Below are 14234 nucleotides of genomic sequence, written 5' to 3' on the forward strand. Positions count from 1 at the left end.
ATCTCTGGAAGTTATAAGATGTGAAGAGTTTTAATTAGTTAATGTTGTGATATTGATTTTGTAGTTTGTCTGAAAGTGACACATTTGAATTTTCCCTGTACTTGCTGTCAATTTAGAACTTTAAACCATGCATCTATACACACCACAGAAGTGAATCCACAGATGATTTATGCTTCTATAAGTAAAAAAATAATTGTTCATTTCTAATGACTTGTAGACATTGAGGGATCTCTTTGTAACAGAACTCAGATTGTTAGTAATAGTTTGTTTGTTATTAAGCAAAATTACACAAAGGACTATTTGTGCTCTGCCCACCATGGGTATCAAAATCCAGTTTCTAGCAGTATAAGTCCACAGACATAGTGCTGTACCATTGGGAACTTTGATAAGAGAGAAACTCAAGGTAGTAAATAAAATGTACTCATATTATAAAACCTATTAAGAAATTGTATGATACTGTAAGACTAACATTTTTAAGAGTGAACAATCTAAACAATAAGGAGCATATAGAAAATTTGGTGACACCTACTTCAAATAAATGCATTTCTATTATCGGTAAAATGGTTCTTTCACAAGGTGATGCTCTTCTGGATCTAACCAGGAAGCTGAAACACTTGTAAGAAATAACCCCTATATCAAATATGGTACAAGATGTTGGCTCTAGTAAGGCATGAAAACTTTGATGATCAATAGGACATTATGGAGCCAGAAAGCTACTAGTAACAAAATAACTAACTAACTGTTCTACCTTGTGCGAGACAGCAGGTGCAACCAAGTGAGGGGTCAGAGTCTCTTAGCACAACTTAATACTGAACTAGGAATGACGGACTAGCTTTTGTATACTCATACCTTGTACACTGTATGCAATTTTTAAAACGTAAAAAAATTATTACACTGATAATTTTACCAATTTACCTATTTTTTATTTCTGTTTACAGTCACTTATAATTAAAAATTAGTAATTAGTTTCATGTTTTAATATCGTTTTTTTTCAAAACTTGTATTCTCTTGCTGTTAAGAATAACATTATAAAATAAGCAAATTAAAAACAAACATATAGTGTTGTCTAGTAGTATTAAAAAAACAGAAATAGTGGGTGCTGTTTGATGAGGGTTACCAGTCACTGAGTAAACACCATATTATTTGATAGTTCTCCTATTTTTGTTAGTGATGGAGGTATTCAAGCTCTGAATAAACAACTTCTTAACCCTTAAACTTTTCTATTTTTGCATTTTCTGGATTGGGATCAAACCAAAGACATTTCACATGCCAGATGAGTGCTGTCTGACTAAACTGGAGTTTACTAAACATTGAATACTCTTCTGAAGATGTATGTTGCTCATTGATTTAACATTACTGTTGCAAATTGTAAAATAACTTTCAAAACTTTTTTTTTATCATTTATGATAAGTTAATTTTAAGTAGTTCCTGGCCTGGCATGGTCAAGTGGGTTAAGGCGTTCAACTCGTAATCCAAGGGTCACGGGTTCGAATCCCCATCACACAAAACATGGTCGCCCTTTCAGCCATGGCAGCATTATAATCTGACGGTCAATCCCACTATTCGTTGGTAAAAGAGTAGCCCAAGACTTGGCGGTGGATGGTGATGACTAGCTGCCTTCCCTTTAGTTTTACACTGCTAAATTAGGGACAGCTAGTGCAGATAGCCCTCAAGTAGCTTTGCGTGAAATTGAAAACAAACAAACAATCAAGTAGTTTTTATACAAGGTGTGTCAAACTATACATACATCAAAAAGTTTCATAACATTTGTATTGTCTAAAATAAAAACAAAATATCTTATGAAGGCTTATAAGATTAATTTAATTAATGAATTTCTACATGTTCACCATTATTAGCTATAATCAATCTTATTACACAATCAAATTCTGAGAGCACATCTTTTAATGCAGCTGCAGGAATAGATAAGACTGCATCATAGATACAAAGATTCAGTTCCTTAAGACTCCTTAGTTAGTTATGGTAGACTTGTTTTCAAAAAGCCTCAATAGTCCAAAGGGGTGAACTTGGGAGAACACTTCAAGAGTTATCATTTTACTAAAAAACAGTGTCAATATTGAAATCTGCAGTAAAACAAATTCATAAATAATAATGATAAATAATGTAAGTAATAAGAATAATAAATAACTTAAATAAAATTTACAAGCCTTCAGAAGATGTTTTCAAGGTTGGTATATTAATTTTGGGACGCACTGTATAAACTTTTGTAAACCACTCATGCAAAACTGTTTCTTGAATTATCTACAGATATTATTGTACAGTTTAATGAACTAAAAAAAAATCTCTGATGTATGATTGGTTATTCTGGTAGTGAAGTTGAGTGACGTATTGCCTTTTAGTTTTAAATAGAATTAATTCAACATTCATATTATATCCTTAAAAATTTTTAAGTAACTTTATATTTCATTTTAACCTTTTGTACTTGTAAGATGTCATTTATTATATCACATATAGGGCTTTTGGGGTTCTCCTATGGGAGGTTATGACATTAGGTCAACAGCCCTACCCTGCACGTACAAACTTGGAAGTTCTATATTATGTTCGAGGCGGTGGTCGTCTAGACAGTCCAGAAAAATGCCCTAGAGAACTGTAAGTAACAGATGTTTACTTTCTGCTCATTATTCACTAGTAGTTAGGACTCATAAACACCAAATGTACCTTTTATTCTTTTGGTTAATTTATTCACATAATTAAAATTTAATTTCAATGGATTATTGGTACATCTACATTTTCAGGGGTTTTTGGGTATGAGTTACTGAAATTCTAAAACCCATTACTTTAGTCATTTTCCAATTTTTATTACTTTGGCAAGCAATCAGTTCAGTTTTCTTCTTGCTTCTGTTGGCTAGTAATACACACGCATGCTGTCCCTGTGAAGCTAACAAAGTGAATTTTGCTATTGACACATCTACCTTCATTAGTATATACAATATCTCTTGAATTTACTAACATGTATTAAGCTTCTATAGTTTGCTGGAATATGCTTATTTCTTCTGAAGGTTACTAATGTGAATAATGATGTTCCAGTAAACAAACATGTATATTATGGTTTTAGTGTACACTCATGTCTAGTATTATTGTATAGTCAACTGAAATTTGAACAGTGAGTCTCCCAGAGTATATGCTATGTTTCTAATCTATTGAAATGTATATAATGTTTCTACTGTTTGGATAGACTTCACTGACTGTTTCTGATGTTTACAGAGTACTTGAATCAAGTTTAATAATATACTGTGTAGTGTGCTGATTTATGGTAATGCTTGTATAGTTCTCTGTCTCATATTTTTACTATTGTTTAATGCTGTATGTATAAGACCTATGTTTTAGGTTATAAGCTTCTCTCCTTGTTTTTAGGTATGAACTTATGCTACTATGTTGGGGGTATGACCAAGAAAGTAGGCCATCTTTTACCACATGCCTTGAAACCTTGTTAGCTCTTCAGTTAAAGTTCCAGAACTCAGTTGTTCACAATCATAACTATATTGGCATCCACAGAAATAGTGAGTTCAGTTGTTGTATTAATTATTGTACATTTTTATCCAGTATGTAATTTAAACTTCTTCTAACCTGTAACTTGTATATTTTAATAATGCTTTTGAAGAAATGTCTCTGATTTAATATTGTTTTTTTTTTACTTTTTTAAACAATCTTACAGCTTTTAACACATTTTGATTTTAGTATGCTTTTTGAATCTGATAATATATATTTTTCGCTGTATATTATAAATGCATCTATAATAGTCTCACACTTTTCAGTTGATTTGAATTATGCTTTAATATATTATATACAAATCTGTGTTATTTACAGGCACTTTCATACAGAAGATCTTGTAATACAGATGTCAGTTAGCTCCTTCTTGCCATGTAATAATGTTTTCTTCACCTGAGATTTGAACCCAAGAATATTTTACATACTAGACTCTACTGACAAACACTTGCTAGTAAGACTCTTTCTCAGCAATTCAAACCACTGTATTCTCCTTCTCTGACAAACAGTGCCTGTCCTCAGGCATACTTTCAGGGATGGCTTCACTTTAAGCATTACATTGCTAAATTACTTTGTCATGATATATATTTCCTCACCTTCAGTGTGAACCTGCAATATAAACAGCATTCTACCAGCTGAGCTAAAGAGTTATTAATTCACTTTGGATATGAACCTGGGACATATATGAGTGTTCTGTCAGCTGAGCTGAAGAGTTATCTATTATTAATTCACCTTGGATGTGAACCTGAGACATAAACAAGTGTTCTAACAGCTGAGCTAAAGAGTTATCTGTTATTAATTTGCATCCAAGACTAGAGGGAAGGCAACTAGTCATCACATCCACCACCAAGTCTTGGGTTTACTCATTTACCAATGAATAGTGTGATTGACCATCACGTTATAATACCCACATGGCTGAAAGGATTAGGCAAGCATGTTTGGTTGGATGGGGATTTGAACTCCGATAACTTCAATAATATTCATCATGTTAATTTTCATCAAGTCATATAGTTCTGAAAATTAACGTGTTAATTAGAGCTGTATAAAGCATTTAACCTCTCATTGTAGAGTTCCCTTTTAGAGTTACAACACTAAAATCAGGTGTTCAGTCCCCCTCTGTGGACACAGGAGATAGCTTGATGTGGCTTCGCTATGAGAAAAACAAACTCATTGTAGATACCCAAGTATCTCTGAGAGAATTTCAGAATGTTGTAAATATTAACAGAAACATTTAGATAAGTATATCTCTGTAGTATTATTGAAACCTCAAAAATGCTCACACATAAACTTATACTGAGTATTTTGAACTTATAATAAAGTTATAATAAAGGAATGTTGTGAAAAACAGTAAGTATACTGTAATAACTGGAATTTTCAAGTTTATGCTTATTTAGAGATAAGAGTGTGTTTGATTGAAAGCCATTAAATATTATAAAAAGAAATGAATTATGCAGGAGACCTTCCAGTTATGAAAACGTCATTATAATGGTAAGAAAATACTTTAATGTATACTTCAAAGGTATTAAATAAGTGTGTGTGTAATTTGATTTACATTAGATCAAAAGCATTCACCAGAACGTGGAAACTCTTGTGACATACATAACATCAAAGAATGTGGTAACTTCAGTACTTGCAGTGATCCAACTTTAACCAAGAGGCTAAACGTAAGTTCTGATTTGTCTATGACAATAATTAACTTCACAGTAATACACCTCGTGGTCTAACGTTAATAAACCTAGTTTCTGCAGTGATTTATCTCCAATGAGTATGTACATTCTGTTAGTAATAGAAATTCGTATATTTGTTTGTAATTAATCTTCAAGTTTTGGTTGTGACTCTTCATGTGTTAATAAACATGACTATTTTACTAATGTTAATTTGATAATTAATAAACAATATCATTCTACTATTTGTTATATCATTTGAAACAAATTGATTTACTGCTTGGCAACCTTTTCTTGCTTCTGGTAATTATTAACTTTATTATGTAACACTTTCTATCTTTTGGAAATTGTTAGCTTTATTGTGAAAAGCTTCTTTGCTTTTGGTAAATTATTGGTTTTATTATGTAACATTTTCTAACTTTTGGTAATTTATTATGTTGCTAAGAACTATTAAAATAATCCTTAACTAAAGAACCAGAATTCTTTATAAGAATTTTCATTAGCCATAACCCAACATTATAACATCTAAATTGTTTTATATATTTTAAGAAATTAATAAGTTTGAAAGACATTTATATTCACTGTTCTTATCCACTACTTTAGTAGCTTTATCAGGGATTGACTTCAAACACATATATTTGTGCAGTTAGTCTGTATACCAAACTTCTTTCCTGTATTCCTAGCAATAGAATTTCAGTAATATTAGAGCTCACTGCATTCAGTTACTTTATTGGTAAACTAAAGTTGAAGTCTGCATTTAAAGTGTGTTTCTATTCAGTGCGATACATATTTTATAACCCACTAGGGCAAGCTTGTATTCTTCTGTGAAACATTAATGCAGTGTAACTGAGTTGGTGTTGTAAACATAATTATAATAATGTGATTTGAAATGTCATCACCAAGTTGGTAAATATAAAGTTAAGATTTACAATCTAAATAATATGAACTTATAAAGGTCCATTCCTGTCATGGTTAAAAATAATTTCTAATTTATTATCATGAATTTTCTGTTGTTTCTATACAAGTCATAACAGCAAGATTTGTATTAATATGAAGAAAAAGAAACTCAATTTGATAGTTTGGTGTTGAATAAAATACATCTTATATTTTTTTGATATTGTCAAATAGCACTTAAATGTTTTTTAAATGAAAACAGTTGAATATGTTGAATGGTGTTAGAAACATAGCATTTGTATGATTTATGATTTGTATGACTTAATGATGAGAATATTTCTCATCAGAGCCTTGTTTTTGATTTCTGATATCTAGATACTTTATACTATATCTATATTCTGATATCTAGATACTTTATACTATATCTATATTCTGATATCTAGATACTTTATACTATATCTATATTCTGATATCTAGATACTTTATACCGTATCTATATTCTGATATCTAGATACTTTATACTATATCTATATTCTGATATCTAGATACTTTATACCGTATCTATATTCTGATATCTAGATACTTTATACTATATCTATATTCTGATATCTAGATACTTTATACTATATCTATATTCTGATATCTAGATACTTTATACTATATCAATATTCTGATATCTAGATACTTTATACTATAACATATGGATTAACTATTTCACTGTAGTGAAACATGTATTTCCCAGTGAAAGGACTACAATTATTATTTTAAAACCTTGGTATTGGTTATTCATCATATAGATTAGAGATTTAGTATTAATGTCTCATAGCTTGACAAACTACATATTGGGTTTTATTCCTTATATTACTGTTTAGCTGTTACTGAGTTTAGATCCTATGCAAATCCCTACCTTGTTTTCAGATTCCAAATTTATAACAAAAGTATTTATGACAAATGCAAATCAAACACTAATATAAAATATAATTAACCTAAACATAATAATATTAAATAGCTGAGATGTAAAGGTTACTACTACCTTAATAATAATGATAATAACAATAATTAGAAGAAATAAAAGAACTTGGAAAAACTATATTTGTTTGAAAGTTTCACTGTACTGTACTGTCATATGGTTTATTAAATAATTTAGAGTGATATGTAATAATAGCAACTATGAATTAATTGATCTTGGTCACCTTTTCTAAATCTACCCACCCTCAAATACATGGGTGCTCCCCTGTAGTGTACTTACTGCTACCAAAACTACCTCTAGAGGAAGACATTTCCAGTAGAACACTTAATATGGATCAATTTGTACAGATAATTCATTCTGTGTAATTTTCAGCCTAACAAACCAAATGTCAGGATTATCAGCTTTGATCATCATTATATAGGCAAAGTCATAATAATTTTAGAACATGGTATCAATCCAGACTTATGCAAGTTATAATTTCTTTATAACACGTTTATCTAAAGCATTAATCACTGTAGGTTCTGATGATTTCAGATCAACTCTAGAGGGATATTATAAGTACTAAGCTTGATTTACAGGCCTGTAACAGTATACAGCTAAAGATTTTAACAGTAAATTCTAACATGCTAAATAATATAATGTTTTAGAAATTTAACTTGAAAAAAGATTAGTAAAAATTGTCACTAGATAGTAATTGTAAACTGCTTATTCATGGAATTTTTCATGTGAATTATAGTATTCTTGTAGGTATATTATCTGTAGTTGTCCAACATTAATTCAAAATGTACAGTAGGAGGAAAGAAATACGTAACCTAATATGATGTATTTACAAAAGTATGGGTTGGGTATAAGTGGATTTAAAAGCATAACCCAAAATTTAAGGAAAAATAAGATGACAAGTAAATGTTGAAACACAACCCATGAGGTACAAGATTCCAAAATACAGTTCATGGATGATGAACAATAAGGTGCCAAAACACAATCCATGGGTGTGTTACTAGTACTTGCTTGACCACAACCCATAAATTAGGAGCAAATGTCAAAAACTAATGGCACTGCTAAGAATAAAAAGATAGCAGAATATAATAGACATTAAACCTTGTCATTTGAAAGTACAGTGACATATAAATGAAATAATGACTATAGAGTGAACTACACTAAAGTTGTTCATAGAGTAGTCCTAGTCCCATAAACTTAATGTCCATCAACAGAGAAATATTTAAGAAAACAGTCACCTAAACTATATATATATAATATGAAATTTACGTATACATATAAGTCATCATCTATGAGTACTAAGCCATAATCATTTATCGGAATATTTATTTCACTGTGTCAGCAAATAAAATTATGAAATACAGTACATTAAAATTGGCTTTACTTCACATAAGTACTTTTGTAAAATGTACTTATTATTATTATCACATTTAAAATATTTTATGATCACAAAACCATGTGTGGTTTTTGCTTTCTCAAAATAAAATCCTGCAAAAGTGTGTGGTTCCAAGATAAAATGATTACCATTTTCTTTAACTTTAGGAACCAACCAATGCTGTGTACTTAACAATTACTACATTTATATGTTTTAATACTGACATCCCACTTCTAAACCAAAACACCAAAAATCTTCATTTTTATTAACACATGATTGATACAACTTGTATCCAGCTGACCATCCCTTATGATAAAATTTGCTCAAAGGTCAACTGCATATACTAACTTGTACTCTCATTTTATTTTGAAAATTTTTCTACACTGTAGTTTTGTTACACATTTTATAGAGTATATTGATGATGGTCATTTGAAGTTTAGCACAAAGCTGCACAGTGGGCTGTCTGTGCTCTACCCACCACAAGTATCAAAACGCAGTTTCTAGTAATATAAGTATGCAGACATACCACTGTGCCACTGGATGGCACTGCTGAATGGAAACACTGAATCACATCACAATACATAAATTACTTTTAATTCAGTTTCATGATTCTTAGATGAAATAATAAGTATTAAGGAAGAGAAGTGAAATTCTTGTTAGGCTATATGAATGAAACAGTGATATAAATAAATAGAACGATACTACAATAAGGCAATATTATTGAAAAAATTATTATAAAGAATAGAATTTCCTGATTTTTTTGTTAAAATCTTTATAAAAGTAAATTTTTTGCTCAGGAAAGGCATGTTTAATAGAAGAAAAAAAACAAACACTGTTATCACATTATTCCAATTCCATCATTAGTATGAACTGTTATTTATTTCAACAAACTTACAAAACATTTTGTTCATTATTCATTGTGTTTTTGTTGATTGTTTTATTTTTTCTTGTCAACTTGCTTCAGTGATTTGTTTAGTAGTTTTAAATATGTCACTAAGAGATCTTTTTAAAATACAGGGTTTTTATCAAGTACATAATCAGCTGTTTAAAAGCAAATGTGTTTTGTTTTTACTGTAGAATGATTTGTTGGTCCATCAAACGGTTAAAAGAGCTGCTTCATTAACAAATCAGCCATGCAGCTGTAAAAAGGATCATATAATGTCTTCACCCCATGGTCTTCTCATTGGATCTCTGCCAGAGCAGTCCCGTTATCTTCAGCTACTTGATGATAACATAAGTATCACTGACCAGGATGGCTACGAAATACCACGCTTTCAGTCATCTTACCAACCAATATTATTGAACTATGCAGACCTAGCTCGATGGAATTCCATTTCATCACATTATTCAGAAGACATTTCCAGTCCAACGACCAAAGCTAACAGTAACGAGGATAACATAAAACCGTCTTCTTTGGGAAGTTATTCTCCTCCACCTGCGTACCTACAAGTCTTCCCACAGCTGCAGAAATCTGATAATGTATATCCACATTGTCAAAATGAAGAAAAAAATGTAGAGACAAACTCAGCACAGTCAGATGGAAGCTGTCCTTCTGAGTTCAGTGCAACTCCATCATATCTAAGAAGAAAGTGTCTAAAGTTGAATAAGCAACAAAAGCAGTCTTGTGAATCAGATAATACAAGTGAGGATTATGATGAAGGATTAGGTGAGTCGGTCAAAACCACACAATCAGAATGCCAGACTGTTGTTACTACGTCTGATCAATTAGATTGTCGAGAAAATGACCAGTGGTCTGTATTATCTTGTTCAACTGCCTCTCTACACACCTGGAGCTATCCAAAGAGTCAAAGTAGCAGTGGTTTATCAATCCTGTCAGAAATAGAGGCTGAACGGTCGTTAAAGTTGTTCAGTGAGGCATTAAAAACTGACTCAGTGGGGGAGCTGATATTGTAGACTCAGTCAAAAAGGTGTATAGGTATTTTTAAAAATTAAATATGGTATGGGTTTAAAGACGTAGTAGTGGTAGTATAGATTCAATCAAAATATAGTTTTCCAGCCACAGAGAGTTGTATATGTTGTTGATGTGTTTTTTTTTCTTAGAAGTATAAAAGGTTATAAGCAAATAGTTTTATTTGATTTTTCACATTGTCCAGTCATGACAACAGTCATCTTGGCAACGTTAGTGCCAAAATGATCAAAAATATACTATTGTGTACAAATATACAGATTGTATGAAATTTTTTTATGAACATTTAATTACTAACTCTTTACACTATGAAATCTGTTTTGTATGTTACAAAACATAGTAGAAAAAAGATTTAAAAAGGGTTTACTGCTAAGTTATGAATTATTATACAATTAAATTGAACATTCCAGAGAGAAAGTAAAGAGTATGTTATTTCTCAGGTAGTCATACTGATTCATCCTCTATTACTTGTAGCTGCTCACAGACAAGTTATTACATAAATGATCAAAGGAAACTTATATTTAGCTTTATAAACATTTGTGTGTAAATGTAATTAAGTAAACTCATATATTTTAGCAGCTGGTGCCAAGGGACACTGGTATTAAAGTAACATCAAATGTAATACTTGGTGCTGTTAGATCAAATGATATTTTTTGATATGTGGATTAATAAAATATGAAACAGTGAAGAACAATTGTGTCACTATTTGACACTGGATGTAAGAAGTTTTTTACTACATAATGTAAATGTTTTATGTGTAGAAATGTTTTTGAGCAGCTTCTTTTAACTGTTTCAAGTGTTCTATTGTATTTTCTTATAATACATTTTCCAGGGTGTATTATAGTGCTTTATGATTTTAACTTTTAAGAAAACAAAAGCCCATAATTAATGACTGAAATTTCTCTAAAGAGTAGAAAATTTTGAAAGCAGGAAAATATTTTACACTTTAAATATTTGGTGTAAAATACAGAGTAATACAAAGCAGATTTATCTACTAAAAGAAGTTTCTCTGTGAAGACATATTGTATTTAGAATGACATATTACATATGATAGACCTATAAAATAAGTTTTGAGAAACTTTTTGACATTCCATTCCAAATCATATGATTTTTTGATTTTTTTTTTCTGTTACTTGAAATGTTACAGTGCATATTTAAGGACTGTTTTTAACATGAGAACTGACATTAGGAATACATGTTTTTGTGTGTGGTACATGAGTATTCTTTAGCCATTCAAAAACATTAGGTAGCTTATGTTGCTTTTTATTAGGTTACACCATTGTATTATTTATGTTGAAATTGCTTGTACCATAAAAATCATGTCGTACATTTACAGAATGAAATACAAGAATGAATTGTCATTATTATTTTTACAATGCTTTCAGACATAAAATGTGTCCAAATTATTGCTTTGTGTTTTTCTTTTAAACTGTAAATGATTGAAATTTGTATCAACCATATTATCATAATCAAAAGTATTAGGTGAACTTGTTTTTCTGTACGACTTCACAACTTAACATAAAAAACATACATATATATATTTCTCATTGGAAGGACCACACCTTTTATCCGGTATAATATAACCATCTTATTTGAACTCAGTGGCATTGAAGACAAAAACAACCACTTATAACACTTGCAAGTAAATAAACATTAAACTGATGTTTTCATTTATTAAACTGTACTATTGTTTTTATTAATGTACTATTCTTATTGTTTTTTTAGACCTATGCTTGCAATCAAAGAATACCTTACATGAGTAGTGTAATGTTACTGGTATTAAAGCACTAACTTTGAGCTTGCATTTAATGTATTTTCATAACTAAAGATTTGTTTGTAAATACTGCTTTCATTATAGTTATAACTCCCTCATCACAAATCTTCACTGGTTAAAATAATAAAATTACTTTTCTATACTTTAGCTTTAATGAGAGGGCTGTTATATCTTCTGTTGCTTTTTATAGCATTAACATAACATAAAAATACTTTTTGTGTTGTCCTTTTACAGGTTTACCTCAGTGAAAATATATTGTCAATTTTTTATTTTCTACTAGTTTAAATTACAAGAATATTGCCTTTTTCTTGTAGGTTCAAAGAAAATGAAAGAAATATTGTTATTTTGTGTGTTTTTAACAGATTTAGCCCAAATAAATAAAAATATTGTCATCTTATGCCTATTTTAAAAATTCAACATATCATTGAAATGGATATTGCAACTTTATTGTGCTTCTTTAAATAGTTTTAACTGTATTAGAAAGACATTTCTACCTTTTATTTATTTATAGTTTTTGCTATTGGTTGAAAGATTTTATTTTATGAATGTTATAAAATTGCTGCATTTTTTTCCTTTCTTTTTTGTTCTCTACTTAGCATTGTCATTTAAAAATTTATAAGGTTGTTAAATAGATTTGTATTAAAAGATAACTTCTGTGTTCCTCTAGCTACTTGTTTAGTGGTTGGTACTCTTCCTAACGTTGCTGCTATTCATGTGATTGTTAGCATTCATCATTGTATGGTTACTGCTGTAGATATATGTTGTGCACTACAAGAGGAAGTACAAAATGTATTTTTATAACAATGTATTAAAGTGTATTAAAGTGATAAGTGCTATAATGTGATGTTGATGCTATAAAGTTATATATCCCCCACTGTTACCACTGCTAGTGTAAAAAAAAAAAAATGCAACTTAAATGTTGTTGTTTTAAACAAACTTGTGAAAACTAAACCAGATGTTGAGAATGCCATTCTTTTCAACATTTCATGTCACTAAATACACCATTAGACTTGTTTGATTTTTTCTTTTTTTTTAAAGTCCTATACTAGATGATGGCTCTGCTATTCAAATGTCCTCATCCATATACAAACCTCAGGCTAGGTAATATATAGAGAATATTGATAAATTATTTATTTGTACGACGAATGTGTACAACAAGGTGTATAATTAAAGTCTATACAGGTTCACTAGGTTTAATCCAGCGAAAACATTTTGTAATCCCATAAATCCCGACCATCCGTCTCGAAAAGTGACCACCCTGGGGATTGATGCATCAGCTAATGCCAAGTCACATGCTAGCAGTGTAATTATAATGTAATTATTATGTGTGATAGGTTTATTTTACAAGTGCATTAGGGTGATCATACAGTTTTCCTTCTCCAAACCTGTTCGAATGGTTGCAAGTGACGAATCGATACTGTTGTCTAAATGTGCTCTACAAAGGTATCTACGTGTCTCCAGTGTGCTAATTGGAGTATATTATACTTTATAAGAATGAAACTAACAATAGTTTCCAAATAATTGTATTAGGTATTCAATTGTTACGTTAGTATGCATATCCTTAAACTTGGAATTAGGTCAGGAGAGGTTCTACAGAATCTGTCTATCGTAACATCAAATATTTATTAATTGTAAATTTTGCACTTGACTGGAAAGTACGCTGATATACCCAAGAAAATAGCTGTATTAGCCCTGTGCTGTTCACACGAGATTTGTATTACTAATAAACGCTGAAAACCCCCAGTGGCACAGCAGTATGTCTGCGGACTCACACCGCAAAAAACCAAGTTTCGATACCCGTGGTGGGCAGAACACAGATAGCCCATTGTGTAGCTTTGTGCTTAATTACAAACAAACAAACAATAACAGAAGAAATAAAAAAAATAGTTATTGAAAAGATGAATCATAATATATAGAAACAGAACTGCTTATTGTTAGGTTGTTGTTTTGAATTAAGCACAAAGCTACACAATGGGCTATCTGTGCTCTGCCCACCACGGGTATCGAAACCCGTATTTTTGCGTGTAAGTCCACAGACATACCGCTGAGCCACTGGGGGCGCTTATTGTTAGGAAAATATGTAATACTAAAAGAAAACAGGTGTATAAGAAATTGTTACTCGGTGTATA

The 14234-nt window shown here is 30.6% G+C and overlaps 1 protein-coding gene across 1 annotated transcript in view; it reads left to right on the forward strand.

The window, feature by feature from the left end:
- LOC143222319 (proto-oncogene tyrosine-protein kinase ROS-like) overlaps positions 1–12930 on the forward strand; it is a 71248-nt gene extending 58318 nt beyond the window's left edge. Inside the window, exons 29-32 of the mRNA XM_076448685.1 lie at positions 2473–2607; positions 3373–3518; positions 5062–5168; positions 9482–12930. Of these exons, the coding sequence (XP_076304800.1) occupies positions 2473–2607; positions 3373–3518; positions 5062–5168; positions 9482–10318 (1225 nt within the window). The 3' untranslated portion in view covers positions 10319–12930. The remainder of the gene's footprint in view (positions 1–2472; positions 2608–3372; positions 3519–5061; positions 5169–9481) is intronic.
- Positions 12931–14234: the final 1304 nt, after the last annotated feature.

This window comes from Tachypleus tridentatus, chromosome 8, assembly GCF_004210375.1.
Source record: "Tachypleus tridentatus isolate NWPU-2018 chromosome 8, ASM421037v1, whole genome shotgun sequence".
NCBI classification, from domain to species: domain Eukaryota; kingdom Metazoa; phylum Arthropoda; class Merostomata; order Xiphosura; family Limulidae; genus Tachypleus; species Tachypleus tridentatus.